The sequence below is a fragment of the Cibotium barometz genome, chromosome 3 (genome assembly GCF_041138505.1).
Source record: "Cibotium barometz isolate CiBa-2024 chromosome 3, ASM4113850v1, whole genome shotgun sequence".
In the NCBI taxonomy this organism is placed as follows: domain Eukaryota; kingdom Viridiplantae; phylum Streptophyta; class Polypodiopsida; order Cyatheales; family Cibotiaceae; genus Cibotium; species Cibotium barometz.
In genome coordinates this window covers 297,724-318,660 of record NC_141048.1, presented here as the reverse complement: position 1 = coordinate 318,660, position 20,937 = coordinate 297,724, and the positions used below count along the sequence as shown (strand labels likewise).

The following is a 20,937-nucleotide window of genomic DNA, read 5'->3' as shown; positions in this document are numbered from 1 at the left end:
TTCAATCTTGTTTTGTGTAGTCTCTAATTGGATTGAAGATCACATAGAGCAATCCCTTGTGTAGGTACTCCATTTTTTTTTGGCTACCATATTGGACCCATCTTAAGATCAACCATCTTCTTGATCCCATGCACATCTTCAAGAATGTGGGATCTGGTATTTGGGAACATGTTATTGGTAAACGAGACAATGTTAGCATACGGGAGGACTTGCGGGTCGCAGGACGTATGCGTCAAGCTTGGCCACACGAGAGGAGGGTGGGTACGTTCGTCTTCCGCCTGCACCATGGATTATATCAAAGAAAGAGGAGAAGCAGGTAAAGCAGGCCATCACCACTTTGTGTACTCCCACTGGATGCATGAGATCATTGAAGGGAGCCTTTACAACCACTAAGAAAAGAGGCGTTGAGCAACTATATGGGTTGAAGTCCCACGATTGGCACAAGATGCTCCAAGTAAGTGTTTTTCAAGTGTTGAACGTTGAAATTAAATTTTGTAATGCCATAAACCATACATACATGTGCTCTTATGTGCGCCATACTACCTACTAGCATCGACCATTGTGCAAATAAGAGTTTGAAAAAATGTATTTATAAGATGGGCGAGCTTGTGAGGTATGTAAAACCCATGTCAGATCACCCTTCATTATACCTTGCAAAATGAACGTGCATGAGGTATAACGTACTATTCATTTATTTTTCAGATATGTTAGTTCCAAAGCAATTGATCCAGCCACGTTGGATGATGCGCGTGTTATGGCAATGGAGGTGGTTTATTTGGTAGAGGAGTCTTTTCCGCGAACCATTCTCACAAGTCAACTACATCTCATTGTGCATTTAGTGGACGAAATTGCTTTATGTGGCACTGTGCATGCACGTTGGATGTTCTTCCTAGAGCGCTTCATGAAGACCTTAAAAGACTTTGTGAGGCAAAGTGCAAGGCCCGAAGGAAGCATGGCCGAGGGTTGGTTGATACAAGAGTCTCTTGTATATATTTCAGAATTTCTTGGTCAGGTGGACAGCTCTTTGCCACGACTATGGAGCAATGAAGAGGACTTGAGGATGACCTCTATTGTGCCTCAAGGAAAAGGACAGAGTAAAGTAATTGACAGAACATTAATTGATGATCTCAATTTCACTTGCATCCTTAATAGTGATGTGATGAGTAGACGGGTTACAAGATATGAGGATGCAAAGACAAAAAGGCAAGCAGAAAGAGCTCTCTTTCGGAGGCAGCATGGCTCTCGTAAGGCGTACCCTAAGCATCTAGCAACACTTCCGAATGATATCCATGTTGATTGGTTGCATGAGGAAATGGAGAGAGCAGAGACAATGAGGGGCTGCATATCACGGCGAAAGAATGGGAGTATCCACAAGGATGCATGTTAAAGGTACATAGAACTAATGTTTTGCATTAGTTGTAAGTGATTTGCTTTTAATATTTATTCACATTGCACTATGTTCAATGCTATATGGTGTGAAGGCAAGCATTTTCGAACACAAAGAATTGATGAAAAGAGGAATACACAAGATTGCGGTGTCATTAGTAGCTTTGAGGGAGCTAATGGAAAAATGGATGATTATTGTGGCACAATCCAAGATATATTTAGGCTTGACTTTCGTCGCTTCTTTGTGTATGTTTTGAATGTCAAATGGCAAATGAACGTGGTGGAAAAAGGGCCTAATGCAACGATAAAACGCCATGCAAGTGGCTATGTAACTATTGACTCTACAAAGTTTTGGCAAACAAAGAAAGATAGGCTCGTATTGCCACAACAATGTGAGCAGGTATGCATTTTTTTACTAATGTGTTTCATATACATATATATCTAAGCTCGCGTACCCCTTGACTTTTGATATGCTAATTAATTACTGCAGTATGTGTATTTGAGTAGGTTATCTATCTGCCAATGGTGCATGACATTAAATGGTGGTACGTCATCCCTATTGCACCACGTTTCAAAGTGATATATAATACATTCACTGATATGGAGCATATGGAGGATGTAACAAGCCGCAATGAAGATAATGTCGAGCATGCCAATGAAGATGTTGTGATCGATGATCAAGAAATAAGAGATGATCATGATAATGAGGATGAGCATGCCATTTCTCATGATTATGAGAATGAACCTACCATTGAAGATGATGGTGATGTTGATGAGGATGATCAGGACATCGACACCATTATCAATGGACAGAATATCGATAGTGGAATAAATTTAATCGTAGCCTTACAAATTGATCAAATGGATATTGATGTTGATCATTTGGTAAGGATGGATCTTATTGAAGATGAGATCAAACCCTAACTAATCCATCACTGTATCGTTCTAAATTGATGACATTTCTATTGTATATGTTATCTTTTAATTATCTCATGATTTATTTTTGAATATATTTCATTGTTGTAAATGCATGTAGTGGGATTGTGTAATGCTATATACTGTAATGTACTATGAGATGGTTTAAAGAAAATAGTTTTTAATTTTGTAAAAGAATTTAGTTTTTCTTAATAAAGCGTGTATTGATGCATGTATAATTGCGTGTATATACACGCGCTTATACACGCATTTTTGAAACTAGTATACACGCGAATTTAGATGCCAATATACACGCGCCTGATACTATTCAAATACATGCACTAACTTATCGCGTGTATGGAACGCGTGTATGGCAGTAGTGCCTTATAGTAATTAAACACGCAGAAAACTAAACTAAGCTAAGAACAGAAAATAAAACGAACATGCACAAAATTGAAACTGTAAAAATTAACCTCAGACAGCAAAAATTATCCTCAAACAGAATGACCGAAATGCAAAAACAAGCCTCTCTCTTTCGCACACAAATTGAAATTTGCAGGTTTAGCGCCTACCTCCAATCCTTCCCGTGTGTTGAATCCTTGTCCTGACCTCAAGGGAGAAGCGTAGCTAGCCAATCGCACTCAAATTGCAAGACAAATAAAGAGAATTTAACAACAGATTAGTCTTAAATAAATACCAAAATTAGTCCCAAAGCCTACTCTCCTATCCAACAGTTTTGCAACCGATTGGAGCTTAACAAGGAGTGGTAGTGTGTGTATGGTGCTCAACTAATGTAGGCACTCGCTCCCCGGCAGCGGCGCCATTGTAGAGCGGTTCTCTCTACCATGCAATATAGTGCTCAGAGTACTACCGATCAACAAATGTGTTAAGAAACACAATGTCAATCTGAGGACTCGACCCGATTAGTGCATGAAGGCTTATCCCATGAGGGAGAGCTCACATACACAAACCACCACTTGACGATTCAACCATTCAACACCTCAATCAATCTCTCAATCCCTTAAATCCACTACATTAATCAAGAAAACAAGCAATGCATAGCAATCTCTTAATCCCATTCAAACATTGATTAAATCTTAGCTTTCCTGCCAGCAAACCCATAAGCATGCATCTACTAATCCACAAGCTTAAGCAAGCATAGAATGTAACATTCACAAACCCACAAGCTCATAGAGAGAGTCTATCCATGAATAACTCATTGCCAATGAAGTGGGCAAGAGCTTGCATCAATGGAGACTACATACACACTCACTACAAGCACGCAGCATACACAAGAGAAAGAAAGAAGCATTCAACTAATCATAGATTAATCTACTTCAATGATGCTAAAACAGATTAAGAGAATGAAGTGGAGCTATACTCATTGGAGCTTGATGCTCATTAGAGTACAATAGAGAGAGAGTTAGAGAGTTGCCATAGCTTGAGAGCTCAAGAGCTTCACTCAATAGCTTATGAGAATGGCAAAAAACGTACTTTTTCTTTAGCTAACATCTCTTTTGTAGAGATGTCACTAACCCTAACTCTAGGCCTCTTTCACACATGGGTGGACAACCCCATAAGTGAGCCCTGCTTAATACACTTAGAACTCTCATTTAGAACCCACATTGGCCTAAAACGATTTACATTGCACTTCGGCACAAAAATATGGAAAAATTATGTGCGTCTTTATGTTCCCATGGCTACAATCCCGCTCTCGCATTAATTGCTTCCGGCCTCCTTCCATAATCTGTGTTCCCGTGAGTGTTCCCGTGGAACACTCCTTTGACAAGATATGAGGAACCATTTACACATGTGATGGTTCCTGCACTTGGGACAGATTCCAAAGATGACCTTTTTGTGAAGTAAATGTGCTTACTAGCATCCGATTTTGTGAAGTAAATGTGCTTACTAGCATCCAATTTTGCCACTGACATGCATACATCATGAACACTAGCAGATTCCTTCTTCTCTGCACTTGCTACAGATGCATTAGCCACAACCATGTCCAATTCTTTCTTTTTCTCCTTCTTTAGCCTTTTCTTGCACTCGTGTATGTAGTGCCCTGGTTTCCTGCAAGAGTGACACTTGCCCTTCTTTTTAGGCTTATCACCCTCTTTCTCTATATCCTTAATTGACGATTTTGACTTTGGCTTATAGCCACCATGCAGAAGAAGCTTTACCTTTGCCTTTCTGATTGTTGGCAACAAAAGCTTGGTCACCAACTCGCATATTAGATCTGTTTTGCCTAGATTGCTCTTATTGCAAGAGTATTGAAACCATCTCATCAAATGTAAGGGCATAAATTTGGATTTCCCTTCATCATGAGTCTAAGGGTAGAGGCAAAACTCTAATAAGAATCCGGCAATGCATTGAGAATTGTGGGCACCAATGTACTATCAGGATATATCTCATCCACACTAGCAAGCTACTCCTTAGTATCTTTGATCTTGGTCAAGAAGCTGTCTATTGAGTCTCTCTCATTCATGTGCTCAGACTCCAACTGTTTGCACATATATACAACACGTGCGTCATTGCACACCTGATATAAAGCAGCAAGTAGATCCCATGCCTGTTTTGAAGTCTTACATGACCGAATATGAGGAATAATGCTTCGCTTCATAGAAAGTGCAAGCAATGCATGTGCCTGTGCATCTCTTCCATCCCATTTTGTTTGAGTAGCATTGGGAGTTACTGGTGGTGCATGTAGAGGAACCACATCTGTATCAAATTCTACTTCAGATGTACCTGCAGCACCTAGTTGCACTAGTAGTTGTGAAATAAGACGAGTTTCACTAACACTAACCACATTCCAAAGGCCTTTAGCAACCAATACATGCCTCATCATATAGGACCACAATGGGTAGTTAGTCCCATCAAGTTTGTCCTCTGCAGACAACATATTGAATACATCATTATTGCTAGCCATAACTTTCTACCAAATGCAAAATCTTTCAACACACTACAAGTACTAATAAGTATTCACTAAATGCAACCTTGGATGGCTTCCAACTGACTAAATCACCTGTAAAGTGTATGAAAATTAACACAGAGTAGAGAATAGAGTGTTACTGGTAAAAGTATAGATCTTAGTTTATGGTTTTATCTTACTAGTTTTAATTGTTTATGGTTTTATCTTACTTTATTGCACACTTGGGTGCCGGGTTAAAGCCTATGCGCATAAAGGATTATACACAGGCTTGCAAGCTCTATGGATAGGCTTTATGTATAGATCTTACAAGCTTTATGCATAGGCTTGTTTAATCTATGCATAGGCTTTATGCATAAAGCTTGCATAGGCTTGCAAGCTCTCTGCATAGAGTTTTATGCATATTTATGCAAGCTTTATGCATAGGCTTCTTGCAAGCTCTATGCATAGGCTTGCATAAAGCTTATGTTTAATCTACTAATTACTTTGTTTAATCTTTTATTTTATAACTCTTGCACTAATCCTTTCCTTCGTCTTAACAAAAAAGAGGTAAGCTCTCTTTTTTATTTAATTGCTTATTCAAGTTCTACCTTTATTGCACCCTTGGGTGCTGGGTGTAGGTTTAGCTAAGGTTTACCTCTATGCATAGAGTTCTATGTGCATGCTCTATATGTAGAGCTTTGTGCATAAGGCTCTATGCATGAGCTTTATGCATATGACTCTATGCGTAGGCTCTACACATAGGCTCTATGCATAGAGATTCATGCGTAGACTCTATGCATAGGTTCTATGCATAGGCTCACTTGCATTCTTCTTAGTTTCTATCTTTTTCAAGTTTATGTTTGTATTAAAATATTGTGACTCTGTTTTAATTCAAAAATAGCTAAAGCAGACTGGGGAGTCCTATGCAAACTCCCCAGTCTTCCCCAGCTTATTTTTTCGAGGCAGTTCTATCGTTGCTCACATCAGTAGCAAAAACAACAGCGAGATTTTGCTATTGAACAATGAAATATCGTTGTTGTTATTGTTGATGTGCAGTGAATTTTTGTTGCTGATGACAAGTGATCCCATGCAATGAAAATAGCAGCGTTTTTAGCAATGATATAGGCCCAATATCTTCGTACACTTCTAGTTATAAAGCGCTCCTATTATTGCTACTACACTATCATTCTGTTGTAGTGATTATTTGGGGCTACCTAAAGATCTCATCGGTGCTTTCTGCTAATTGTGGTCTAAAGCTACTCCTGTATTCATTCAACTGGTTTTCAACAAGACGTATAAAGAGGGAAGATTAAAGGGATGAAAAAATTATCACATGTGCACTTGTTGTGGAAAATGTGTAACCTATAGAATAGTTTTGTTAAGGCTAAGGATTTTTTAAAAGCTAATTTTCTACCTTCTTAATTTCTTGAAAGTAAGATTGAACACATAAGAGCTTCACAAAATTTTAGTCTTCTTACCCACACACTTGTTTGCACCTATACCTACTTGCCTTTCCTCGTCGTTGTTTTTCATGCCCTCTTTTGCCATGTGTATCAGCATACCCTTCCTATGTTTCTCCCTATACCTTATTAGAGTGTTGTGTTCTTTTAAACCTCTTTATTTTTCCCTCAAGTGCTTGCATCTGGTTTCTCCTTCTCATTCCTTGTGTGTGTAACTTTTAATAAATTGTATACATTTTTAGAGTAAAGTCTTAAATTATATACGTTTTTGGAGTAGAGTCTTAAATTTAGGCTCTCAAATATGATATCTCTTTTAACAAGGACTCCGAAGGTCCATGCAACCTCCTAGGTGAACTTGCCTTTGCCCATTAAGATTAAGATGGAGATAATCAAAGGCTAGAGTTTGTGTGGATGTGCTTGGAACACACTGCTTTGTTTAGGTGTAGTATGAGAGTGTCCCCTTCACGAGTTGAAGTGAGACATTGAACTTGAAGTTAGGAACCAACCATGTTGTTGAGACAATTCTCTTTATAGTGCTATTTTTGTCGACTCTCGAGGCATAAGACATAAATGCATTATGAGACAAGAGTCCTGTTTACATGGGTAGTCAACTGATTTTGTACATTTAGTGATATATGGGCTTCATGGTGGAGGGTGGAGTATCCAAATCACATCCCCACATCTTGCAGGAAAATTTTTAGAGGTTGTGATAAGAGGAATGGTTTTGTAACCCATGGTGGTGACAAGGTTACCTAGCCACAATGATTGGTGTTGCTAAAGATTTAGATGCAAGCAACTCTAGCCCAAGAGTCTCGAACTCATTCAGCATATAGAATACTATACTTGAGAAATGGCACCTATGCAGTTGTCAGCTCTTCACCACTCAAGAGCACAACCCATAATAGGCCACAAAACATGATATGAAAGTTACTTGAGCTAAATTGTGTAGTAAGAACAACATTTGAGATTTCATGCTTCGAGAGCAACACAAAGCAACTATAGACGCACAAAATAGTGGGCGTGTCTATAGGCGTTGCTTGAATAGAGAAATTACGGGCGCGTCTAACAGAGCGTCTAATAGCCGTGAAAGAACTTAGAAGCGTCAAAAGTCAAGCTTAATAATATCTTGGATTATGCCACAATAATCATCCATGGCTCCATTGGCTCCCTCAAAGCTAGCAATGATGCCGCAATCTTGTGTGTTTCTCTTATCATTAATCCGTTGTGTTCGAAAATGCTTGCCCTAACACCATATAGCATTGAACATAGTGCACTACACCAAGATAAAATCAATTAAATAAGCAATCTAAATTATTGAAAGCTCCTAACTTATGCATAACATTCTATATACCGATCTTGCTCATACATCCCCTAGCATACTCCCATTCTTCCATTGTGATATGCATCCCCTCATCTTTCTCTGCTTTCTCCATTTCGTCAAGTAGCCATCCACATGAATATCCTTTGGAAGTGCTCTTAGATACTGAGGGTATGGCACAGAGATCCGTGATGTGTACTAAAGAGGGCCCTTTCTTCTTGTCTTCTTGCCTTCGCATCCTCGTATCTTGTCACCCATCACATCACTATTAAGCACGCAATAGAGGTTGATATTATTAAGCAACTCCGTGTCTATTACTTTGTTGTGTCCTTTCCCTTGAGGCACAATAGAGGTCATCCTTAGGTCTTCATCATCTCTCCATAGTCGTGGGAGAGAGCTATCCACATCAACAAGAAACTCAGAAATATATACAAGTGACTCTTGTATTAACCAACCCTCGGCCATGCTAACTTCGGGTCTTATATTTTGTCTCACGAAAACCTTCAAGGTCTTCATGAAGCACTCGAGGAAGAACAACCATCGTGTATGTATAGTACCGCATATAGCAATCTCATCCACCAAATGCACTATGAGATGTAGTTGGCTTGTGAGAATAGAATGTGGAAATGTCTCCTCCACTAAACAAACCACCTCCACTGACATAACTCGAGCATTCTCAAGCGTGGTGGGATCTATTTCCTTTGAGCACACATACCTAGAAATGAAAAAGTACACCATATTAGCAATATGAACACCTTGCATGGAGCATTGATACGCATCACATTTTGTATCATGTAAAGTACCTCACAAGCTCGCCCATCTTGTAAATACAATCTTACATGTCCTTCGATGCACTACGATAAATGCTAGTAGGTAGTATGAACTAAACACACGAGGAATGGTTGATTAGTTGCTTCTAATTCACACAAATTTGAAAGGAAAAAGATATTATGCACATAAAATACTTACTTGGAGCATCTTGTGCCAATCATGAGATTTCAAGCCATATAATTGCTCTACACCTCTTTTCTTGCTCTTTGTAAAGGCGCCCTTCAAACACCTCATGCATCTAGTGGGAGTACGAATTGTAGTAATAGCACGCTTCACCGTCGCGACCATCTCTAGCTTTGATAACCTCCACGGTGCACGAGGTAAAAAAACACGCCCATTTGGTCTCTCTTGTGGCCAAGCTTCACGCATCCTCCCTCTGGTATGTAGATCCTCCCTTATGCCTACGAAATCTCGTGTCCCATTCAAATGTTCCCAAATGGTAGATGCCACATTCTTGAAGATATGCATGGGATTAAGCAGGTGATTGATCTTGAGGTGGGATCAATATGGTAAACGATAAAAGATGGAGTATCTAAACAAAAGCTGGTGTTAGCGGGTAATCTTTATTTCTTGCCAATATAGCACACAATAGTTACAAACCCTTATCGGCTCATGCCAAGTGGTGGAGGAGTCATGGAACCATCCCAAATTCTCATCCAATCTCCCGTTGTGAGTGATTGTGGGAGGACTTCATTCCAAGGGGCAACATATCTAGGATGATCAGGTGGGAGAAATCGATGGTGATTCTCATAGATGATTCCATGCATCTGCCCGTGAGGCAACAAGCGAAGGACCACAAACAGGACATGCATGGTAACCCGATGTAGTGAGACCTGAACAATAGATGCAATTAAGAGTTGAAGGTGGGTTTAGGGTGCCACATCCTTTGCCTACTCATAATTAGAAGTGCAATGCTTACGTGAACACTCGCCATAGCCTGGGAAGTCATGCATCGTCCACATCAAGATTGCTTTACAGTTGAAGTCTCGTGTGACGAGGGAGGCCTGCTCACATCATGCACCTCGATACCTCTCCAAAGTATCTCTAGCTCGTCAATCAAAGGCTCCAAATAAACATCAGGATTTTTGACTTTATGTTTCCCTGGAATTAGAAGGGATAACATAACATGTCCTTTCTTAATCGCCATTAGAGGGTGGAAGATTATAATTCACCAATATCACTGGCCATACACTGTAAGAGGTGCTTTTGAGACCAAATGGGTTCACACCGTCCATACCCAATCCAAGTCTCAAGCTCCTAGGTTCTTCCTTGAAGCTTGGCCATGTGTCTTCAATATGCTTCCACGCAAGAGTGTCTACGGGAGCTCTCCACACTTGCTATCGGAGATGGGAGGAATGCCATGACATGAGCTCTGCAATGGATTTGCACTTGAACATATGTTGGATGCGAGGGATTATGGAAAAATGACACAGAACCTTACGAGGCACATCCAAAGTTTTGAGATCTGCTCTATATCTTGCCTCTCCACAAGTAGGACACTCTCTTGCATCCTTATGTAGTCCACGAAACAAAACACAATCGTTGACGCATGCATGGATGCGCTTGTAATCTAATCCTCCAAGAGAGGTCACATGCTGCCTTGCCATATCTCTTGAGGTCAGTAATTTATTCTCCCTTGGAAGCATTTTACACAATAGCCTGCATGTGAAGACCATAAATGAGGAAAAGCATTCGAGTAATTGACCCACTAGCATAATTCACCATGTTTGCAAAATAGACTTTAAAGCTTACTTGAGTAATGCATTCAAACTTGCATTGCTCCATCCATAGATGGTTTGCAAGTTTAGTAACTCAAGGGAGGCACGTAGAACAGAGAATGTGCACCCCTCAAATAGTGGAGTCGATGCTGCAGTAAAAACATTGTCCTGCTCCATGCTATCATCCCTTCCTTTGGATTCATGGACATATAAATCCCGCACCATATCATCAAACACCTCCTCCTCCATGGCTTCATGAGGTAATGGCGGAGGGCTACTATCACCATCACTCCATGCATTCGTAACGATCCCTCCTGAAGATCCCACCTCATATCGCTGACGCTTTGCCTCCTCACGACGAGCATAGGGCAACATATGCGGGTGTGGCACTGCATCCTGTATCAAATTAAAACGAGATCATAACTCAAACATATGAACACCCATAGGTATCTCAATCAACCTTAACTCTTTAACACTTACCATGTTTACGGTCGCATCCCATTCTCCATACTTTGAGATGTGATTGAGTGTAATCTTGCGTGCACGATACATGTTTCCTCGACATTGATCACACATACATTTGATTTTTTGCTCCAACCACATTTCGCGATGGTGGATACGGAGGGATTAATCCTCACTAGAGCTACTTGTTGAAGATGAAGACATCCTACAAATAAACAACCCAAAAAAATTACTCTTGTATTAAATATTTAATCTAAAAACTCTGTGGCGCGTCTAAAACCGCGTCTGTTCTTTGTGGTACGCATCTATAGGCACGTCTAAACTACTGTAAACATGCATTTACACGTGATTTTAGACGCGATAGTAGATGCAACATTAGACGCACCTTTAGACGCGATAGTAGACGCGATTTTCATTTTCAAACCTACTTTTAGCACGCTTGCTTTTCTTCACATACTTTTAACGGGCTTGCTTTGCTATTAACAGATCCACAGCCTAGCATCCACACTTATCTTCAAGCATCCACACTTATCTCCATGCTTACACAATCATCTCCAAGCACACAAGAGAAGAGGGTGAACAAGGAAGAGAAGAAAGAGAAGCAAAGGGTGAACAAGGAAGAGAAGAAAGAGAAACAGTTTTGAAGAAGGACAAGAAGCTTCCATACCTCTATCCAAGGTAAGTCTCTTTAGGGTTGATCTTCTTTTTTGATCTTCTTTGAAAGTTGCTCTCGTTTGATTTGTCCTTTGCTCTCTTTGAAATAAATGTTTTTGTACAACAACTGTGTTTTTGTGTCGGGCACGTCGGGCGCAACGCATGTCCTTTTCGTCTTTTTGAATAGTATGTCTGTCAGAACGCGTCTATAGACGCATCTGAGAAAGCGTCTAAAAGCGCATCTAAAAGCGTGTCTATAGACGTGTCTAAAAGCGCATCTAAAAGCGTGTCTATAGACGCGTCTACTCTGTGTTGGAAACAGGTAGCCGCGTCTATAGACGCGCTATTAAACACGCAGATAGACGCTATTTTTTCTACTTCTTTTTTTTTCTCTTTCTCCTCTCTTTTCCTCTCCTTTCTCCTCTCTTTTATCCCCACTTTTTCTCTCTTTTTCTCCTCTCTTTTCCTCTCCTTTCATGGAAATAAGTGATTGCATGAATGAAGAAAGGGATTGCTTGAATGATAGAAAAGGATTGCATGATTGAAGAAGGGGATTGCATTAATGATGGAAAGGAGAATCATGATTGAAAAAATAGATTGCTTTCTATATTTTCCTCTCTTTTATCCTCTCTTTCCTTATCTTTTCGTCTCTCTTTTTCTCTCTTATCTCCTCTCTTTTTCTCTCTTTTTTTCTCCTCTCTTTTCCTCTATTCTCCTCTCTTTTTCTCTCTTTTTTTCTCCTCTCTTTTCCTCTATTCTCCTCTCTTTTTCTCTCTTTTATCCCCCTCTTTTTTCCTCTATTCTCCTATCTTTTTCTCTCTTTTATCCCCTCTTTTTCTCCTCTCTTTTCCTCTCCTTTCTCCTCTCTTTTATCCCCGCTGTGCATACCTTTTCTACTCTCTTTCCTTCTCTCTTTTTCTATCTTTTTCTCTTCTTTTTCTCTTCTCAGTTCATCAGTAATCTTCTTTTTTTCTTTTTTCCAATTCATCATGTGGCCAGGAAGCGCTTCAAACTCACTTGATCCTCGAGAATCCATCTTTCGAGACTTATATAACCTTTTGGGGCACCCTTCCAGTCCTGTGGAGTTAAACGGCTACATGACGGGTACTCTAAACACCCCCCAGGAGTCGGCAGTACAGACTCCAAACCACCCCAACCCCACACCTTTTGAGATTACCCCAGTGGAGTCAGCACATCCCAACCGGCTACATAGCCGAGACCCTTTTCCCATGTCGTCCTATGTCCCTTCCCCCATGCCGTTAGGAGGCCCTTTTGCCTCGCAGAGTCGTCGGCGTACTCCCGTGTCGTCGAGACTTGGTTCTCTAGCAGCTACAGGTGGCCAGCGTAGTAGCTCGACACGACACAGTAGAGCAGGCGTAGTAGCAGGGAGAGCGGTGGGGGATGCATGGCACAATGCTTTGGGAGGGGTGGTGGTGGGGACGAGAATGATTCAGATGATTAAGACGTGCCTCCGGGTGATGGTACGATCTACTATGACATCACTTAGATAGGAGAAATCTTGATGGATGCACGGGGGAAGGACATCATGGCCTTCATGCGCTCTGTAATTGCTAACAATTACAGAGATTGCTTTATTCACTACAAAGATCAACCAAAGAGGTTAGCTGATGAGACCGTCGCTGTTGTTCGCTCTAGGTATCCTAACTCCCCCAATGTTCAGTTCACAGATAAATGGGCCAAGTCAAATATTGTTTCGATACTTAGCAAATAAAAGATCTTCGCTTAAGAGGCATGCACTAGCGGAGCTTGCCAGGCTCCAGGGAGGTCAACCACCAAGGGGCCCTCCCCACACCGCTCACAAGCGTGAGTGGAAGAAAGCAATGAAGTCAGCGAAGGAGGAACCTAGTCTAAAGCACGTGGAGGCACGAAGGATCCAAATGGAGCGATATGGAAACGTGCGTTTTGGAGCAGGGGGTGTTGAATCATGGGAGGCCCAGTTTGTAAGTATCGATCTCAAATTATATTGTTTATGTAGTTTATTAGGAGGTTGTTTCTTTGTACTAACCCCTCTGCAAATTGTGTCATCTTAATCTACCATCATTGTTATAATTTGTGTGAAATATTAGAGGCTAGAACTCAATGTCTATTTCACCAACCAAACGTGGACTTGTAGAGTCCTATTTGATGGTGGGTAGTCAACTTATTTTGTGCATTTAGTGGTATGTGGGCTTCATAGTGGAGGGTGAAGTATCCAAATCACATCTCCAATGCCCATCACCTCTTGCTGGCAAATTTTTAGAGTTGGTGATAAGGAGAATGGTTTTGTAACCCATGGTGGTGAAGAAGACCTAGCCACAGTGATTAATGTTGCTAAAGATTGAGATGCAAGCAACTCTAGCCCAAGAGTCTTGTACTCATTCAGCATATAGATTACTAACTTCAGAAATGACACATGCGCAGTTGCCAGCTCTGCTGGACGTGCTTGGAACACACTGCTTTGTTTAGGTGTAGTATGAGAGTGTCCCCTTCATGAGTTGAAGTGAGACATCCTAGTACTATACGATTATCCAACACTCAAATCAGCCATAAGACATCTGAGCCACACACACTGAATTGTAGCTGTAAATGCTGCCCTGTACTCAGCTTCAGAGCTGGAAGTGGCCATTGTAGGCTGCTTCTTGTTGCTGAGCCATGATATACATGAATCACTAAGGCAAAAGCAAAACCCACTAGTGGACACTCGTGTGTCATAACATCCAGCCCAATATGAATCACTAAAAGCATGCAGCTGTAACTCACCCCCCTTTGGATAAAACAATCCAAAATACTGAGTGCCCTACAAATAGCGAAAAACTTGCTTGATAGCCTACCAATGCTTCGTACTTTGGCCATGCATAAATCTTCTCAACTATGAGACCGCATACTGTGTATTTGCCTTCATGTTGCATACATAAAGAAGGGGTCCAACAACGTGCTGATACAAACTAGCACCAAAAGAGTCTCCTACATCTTGAAGACTAAGTGAAGTACTTGTCTCCATAGGTGTAGCCACAAGTTTATAGTCTTCAAGATTAAACCTCTTTAATAGCTTCTGTGTATATTTAGACTGCAGCATAACAATGCCATCATTGCGTTGCATAAACCGAATCCCTAAATTATAATGCAAGGACTTCAAATCTGACATCTCAAATGATCACCTGCAAATCAGCCTTAAAGGCTGAAATCCGATCTATATCGGGTCCCGTGAGAGCAGCATGTCATCGACATATAGAATGATGACAAAAAAATGTGTCCTTACTCCTCTTCACATAGAGGGTACTCTCTGTTGGATTGTTGCAAAAATCATTTGCAACCAAGTATGCATGAATCTTCTCATACCATGCTCTAGAAGCCTGCTTAAGGCCATAAAGAGCCTTTTTCAACCTGCATACTTTAGACTCTTCTCCTTTTTCAACCTGCATACTTTAGACTCTTCTCCTTTCACATCAAAACTAGGAGGCTTCGATACATACACCTCCTCATGTAAGTCACCATTCAAGAATTCAGTCTTGATGTCCAATTGATGTACATTCCACCCATGATGTGCTACCAAAGCAATGAGACACCTTATGGTAGTCATACAAGAGCTGGGTGCAAAGGTCTCATCATAATCAATGCCCTTTTGCTTGGCATACCCCTTTGTAAATAAGTCTAGCCTTGTAGCGATCAATGCTACCATCTTCTTTGCATTTTAACTTGTAAACCCACTTAGTACCAATGGCCTTCTTGCCGTGAGGTAGATCTATCAAATACCAGGTATCATTCTTGAGTATAGAGTTATACTCATACTGCATAGCATGCATCCAATGATCGTCATCCTATGCTTCCTCGAAGGAAATAGGCTTCTCCTCATTACATAAAGTAGAAATGAGAACATGATCCACATGAGAATAATCTGCATGATGAGAGCCATATATACATGAAATTCCTTCGATATATACTCCCCCCCTGGATCTAAAGAAAGGGTGCCAACTTTACATTCACGTGCATTTTTAACCATAGATACAAAGTGCCTTAAGAACATGTCACATATAAACCTCTGAATTCTACTTTAATGGATGAAGTAATCATGAATAAAAGTGACGAAGTAGAGATATCCCCCAATAGATGATGTCCTCATAGGACTATATACATTACTATGTATAAGCTGTAATTTCTTAATAGATCCTTTGGAAACGATGCCCGATGCATTTTACCAAGAATACACCCCTCACTTATATGTCTAGTAGGGGTCTCAAGAGGTGGCAACTCAGACACCATATCATGCCTTTGAAGGCATAATAAACTGCCATAATTTCGATAACCAAATTGTGCATGCCATAATTCTGCATCACCTATTGCACGAGTTATAGAGACTGAGCAAGCATCATGCTGCAACTTCTGAAACACATCCATCTTGTATAGGCCATGAAACAAGATACCTGAGGCAATGATAGAATAACCATCATTTTTATCCTGAACTATACATCTGTCATCCACAAATTTCACCATCAAGCTTGGGAAGGCTAAGGTTGTGCTACAAGGTCTTCCTAATGCCTAGCACATATAAAACTTTCAAAAAGAGTAAATGCACCCCCATTTGCAGCAGTGAGCACAACTCTACCAACTCCTTTGATAGGATATGAGGAACCATTTACACATGTGACAGTTCCTACACTTGGGATAGATTCCTAAGATGAGAAAAAACCTTTTTGTGAAGTAATGTACTTACTAGCATCTGATTTTGCCACTAACATGCATACATCATGAATAGAAGTGTCATAATTGCAATGTACAGTCCATGCCCAATAATCTTGAGAAAAACTAGCAGATTTCTTCTTCTCTACACTTGGTGCAGATGCATCAGCCACATCCATGACCAATTCTTTTTCTTTCTCCTTCCCTAGTCTTTTCTTGCACTCTTGTATGTAGTCCCCTGGTTTCCTGCAAGAGTGACACTTGCCCTTCTTTTTTTAAGGCTTATCAACATCTTTATCTATATCCTTACCTAAGGATTCTAAATTTTGGCTTATAGCCACCATGCGAAGAAGCTTTACCTTTTCCTTTCTCGCATATTAGATTTGTTTTGCCTAGATTGCTCTTCTTGCAAGAGTAATGAAACCATCTCATCGAATGTAAGGGCATTTGGATTTCCCTTCATCATGAGTCTATGAGTAGAGCCAAAACTCTGATAAGAATCCGGGGCAATGCATTGAGAACTGTGGGGGCACCAATGTACTATCAAGATATATCTTATCCACACTAGCAAGCTGCTCCTTAAAATCTTTGATCTTGGTCAAGAAGCTGTCCATTGAGTCTCCCTCATTCATGTGCTCAGACTCCAATTGTTTACGTAGATATGCAACATGTGCCTCATTGCGCACCTGGTATCATTAGGAAGTGAATGGGGTCTTCTTGGGCCCTTTAATTTGCCCAAGCCTAATCAAGGTGATTAAGGAATAGCCAAATGGGGGGTTGCCATGTGGACTGAAATGTTGGGTTTTTAAGAGAGGTGTAAGAGTGGTCAAAGGGTGCACTTTTTCCCCAAACAGGGAGGGAGGCAATTTTACAATTTTCGGACCTCCATAACTTCTACATACAAGCTCCGATTTGAGCGGAGATTACAGATCTGTGATCTACGCATCAAGAGCTTTCCATAGATATGTTACATGATATGGTTTTATCCGCTAGATTTTAAATTCCATTTTTCCCCCAAAATTCAAATTCGAATAAAGTAGCCGTTTTGAAGCTTCTAATTAGAAAACGTTTCTTCTTAAGAGAAAAGGTTTGACTCCCTTAAACTGCCAAATAAAAGGGCCCAAGAAGCCTTCCATTGAGGTCCTAATGAATGCAGCAAGTGCATCCCATGTTTGTTTTGAAGTCTTACATGATCGAATATGAGAAATAATGCTTCGCTTCATAGAAAGTGCAAGCAATGCATGTGCCTGTACATATCTTCCATCCCATCTTGTTTGAGCAGCAGTGGGAGTTATTGGTGGTGCATGTAGAGGAACCACATTTGTATCAGATTCTACATCAGATGTACCGGCAGTACCTAGTTGCACTAGTAGTTGTGAAACAAGACGAGTTTCACTAACACTGACCACATTCCAAAGGCCTTTATCAACCAATACATGCCTCATGATATAGGACCACAATGGGTAGTTAGTCCCATCAAGTTTGTCCTTATTAGCAAACAACATGTTGAATACATCACTACTGCTAGCCACATGACTTTCTACCAAATGCAAAATATTTCAACACACTACAAGTACTAAGTATTAATTGGATGGTTGCCAACTGACTGAATCACCTATAAAGTGTGAAAATTAACACAGAGTAGAGAATAGAGTGTTACTGGCAAAAGAATGATGGTCGATGTTGTTGAAGACACTGTAGATACTGCTGCATACCAAATCTTTGCCACTACACAACCCAAACACCCAAAATTGAGCAGAACCAATACAAAATGACGCCTCTCAAGAACATTTGCAAAAACCTTACGTTGCCTAAAACGCACGTGAATCGCTCCTGAATCGTACCGAGGACCCCGAAAACGTTGTATACTTTGTATACAACACACTACAATATACACCTTCTTCTCCTAAGAAGGTATCTCAATCAGAGACAAAAAAATAGGGTCGTGAGAGGAGGGAGGCAGACTACTAGTACTTCTTTTCTATAAAGAGGGCTACTATTGCCTTTCCATCACTCTCAGATTACAATCAAAATGTCATCCTTTCCATTGCTATTGCCTTGCTATTATAATCAAAATGTCATCCCCGGACTCTCCGTTGAAGACCAACTAGTCAACCAATGAGATCGAATTTTAAGTTTCCAGTTCACTTAGATAATTTCTCGCCAATCCATCAATATCTTCCTCGACATACACATGGGTGTCTTAGCAGCCACGAGCCCATGCATCGCCTGCAGGGATTTCACTGACGTGAACGAAAACACGTGAACATGTTATTAACATGTGTTAATAACATAAAAATTCTTGTGATCACAATGTATATTCACGGGCATTTTTGATGACCTGCAAAAACCTTCTTTGCCAGTAATCCCGCCGAAAAAATGGGTTTTCTCGGCCGGCCCGCCGGGAAAACCCATTTTCTCGGTGGAAAAAATAAAAAAAATAAAAAAAATAAAAAATAAAAAAATCATGTTCACAGTCATTCTTACCATTTTTGGGCCTTCTGGACTCATTTATGATGTCCAAAGTTCAAAATTCTTGGCACAAAAAAAGTTTTGTATAATTTTTTGGCCTTAAGTTCAATTGACACACCAATTAAATCTAACTATACTTACATCAATTGACTCAATTGTCCATGATATCATTGCACTTAATTGAGTCCAATCGGACTCAATTACACTTGATTTACACTCAATTGATATTAATTGGGTGTCGATTGATGTCAATTGTGCCTAATTCGACGCAATTGAGTCCAATTTACACCCAATTTGCATAAATTGGGTGTAAACTAAGTATCAATTGAGTCGAATTAGACTCAATTGACAATAATTGGATGTTAATTGATATTAATTAAGCCCAATTGACTTCAATTGGGTGTTAATTTATTACAATTGATGTCAATTAAGCTCAATTGAGCTCAGTTGACATCAATTGGGTGTCATAATTGATATCAATTGGGCTCAATTGGACTCAATTGCACTCAATTGACACTCCATTGGGTGTTAATTGCATCCTATTGTGCTCAATTGAGCCCAATAGGATGCAATTAACATCAATCGGGTGTCAATTGATCACAATTGATATCAATTGGGCTCAATTGGGCTCAATTGCACTCAATTGTGTGATCGATTGTGTGTCAATTGATGTCAATTGAGCCTAATATGATACAATTGAGCTCAATTCACATCCAATTGGATGTAAATTGAGTGTCAATTGAGCCGAATTAGACTCAATTGATAGCAATTGGGTGTTAATTGATATCAATTAATATCCAATTAACACAATTGAAGTCAATTAAGTCTAATTAACTTCAATTGAATAATTTGGGTGTCAATTGAGCTCAATTGGACGTAAATGACATCAATTGGGTGTCAATTAACATCAATTGAACCTTATTGACATCAATTGGGTGCCAATTAACATCAATTGGACTCAATTGACATCAGTTGGGTTTCAATTGAGCCAAATTGGATGCAACTAACATCAATTGGGTGTCAATTGATTACAATTGGGCTGAATTGGGCTCAATTGCACTCAATTGATATTAATTGGGTGTCAATTAAACCTAATTCCATGCAATTGAGCTCAATTGACATCAATTCACATCAATTGCACTCAATTGATAGTAATTGGAAATTCGATGCAATTGAGCTCAATTCACATCAGTTCACATCAATTGGGTGTCAATTGATGTCAATTGAGTAAAATTGAGTCTAATTGGGTGTCAATTGAGTCAAATTGAGTCAAATTGGGTGTCAATGGATATCAATTGAGCCAAATTGAGTCTAATTGAGCTCAGTTAGACGTAATTAAGCCAAATTGAGTCTAATTGGGTGTCAATTGATGTCAATTGAGCTAAATTGAGTCTAATTGGGTGTCAATGGAGCCTAATTGACATCAATTGGGTGTCAATTGATGTCAATTGAGCCCAATTAAAGCTAATTGTGTATCAATTGACACACAATTAATGTCAATTGGGCTCAATTGACATCAATTGGATTCAATTGACACACAATTGATGTCACATGGGCTCAATTGACATCAATTAACACCTAATTGATGTCAATTGATATCAATTGGGTGTCAATTGATTATAATTGATGCTAAATTGAATATACCCAATTGATATCAATTGAGTCCAATTGACACAATTAAGTCTAATTGGGTATTAATTGATCAATTGGGCTCAATTGATATCAATTGACACCCAATTGGACTCAATTGACATCAATTGGACTCAATAGGGTGTTAACTGATGTTAATTGAGCCCAATTGACATCAATTGGGTGTTAATTGAGCTCAATTGGACATAATTAACAATAATTGGGTATGAATTGAACTCAATTGACATCAATTAGGTGTCAATTGAGCCTAATTACATCCAATTGAACTCAATTGACATCAATTAAGCCTAATTGCATCCAATTTAACCCAATTGGACTCAATTGAATTCAATTGGAATCAATTGACATCAGTTAGGTGTCAATTGAGCCTAATTGTATCTATTTGGACTTAATTGAATTGGGTGTCAATTAAACCCAATTGGAGTCAATTAACATCAATTACATGTCCATTGAGCCTAATTGCATCCAATTGGACTTAATTGACAT

The 20,937-nt window shown here is 39.8% G+C and overlaps 1 protein-coding gene across 1 annotated transcript; it reads right to left on the bottom strand.

Moving 5' to 3' along the window:
• Positions 1–10,155: 10,155 nt before the first annotated feature.
• LOC147639574 (uncharacterized) lies at positions 10,156–12,883 on the bottom strand. The gene is made up of 3 exons (XM_086781912.1): positions 12,830–12,883; positions 10,571–10,932; positions 10,156–10,477 (listed from the first exon to the last, which is right to left on the bottom strand). The coding sequence occupies exons 1-3, from the start codon at positions 12,881–12,883 to the stop codon at positions 10,156–10,158; spliced, it is 738 nt and encodes a 245-aa protein (XP_086638038.1).
• Between the last annotated feature and the right edge of the window lie 8,054 nt (positions 12,884–20,937).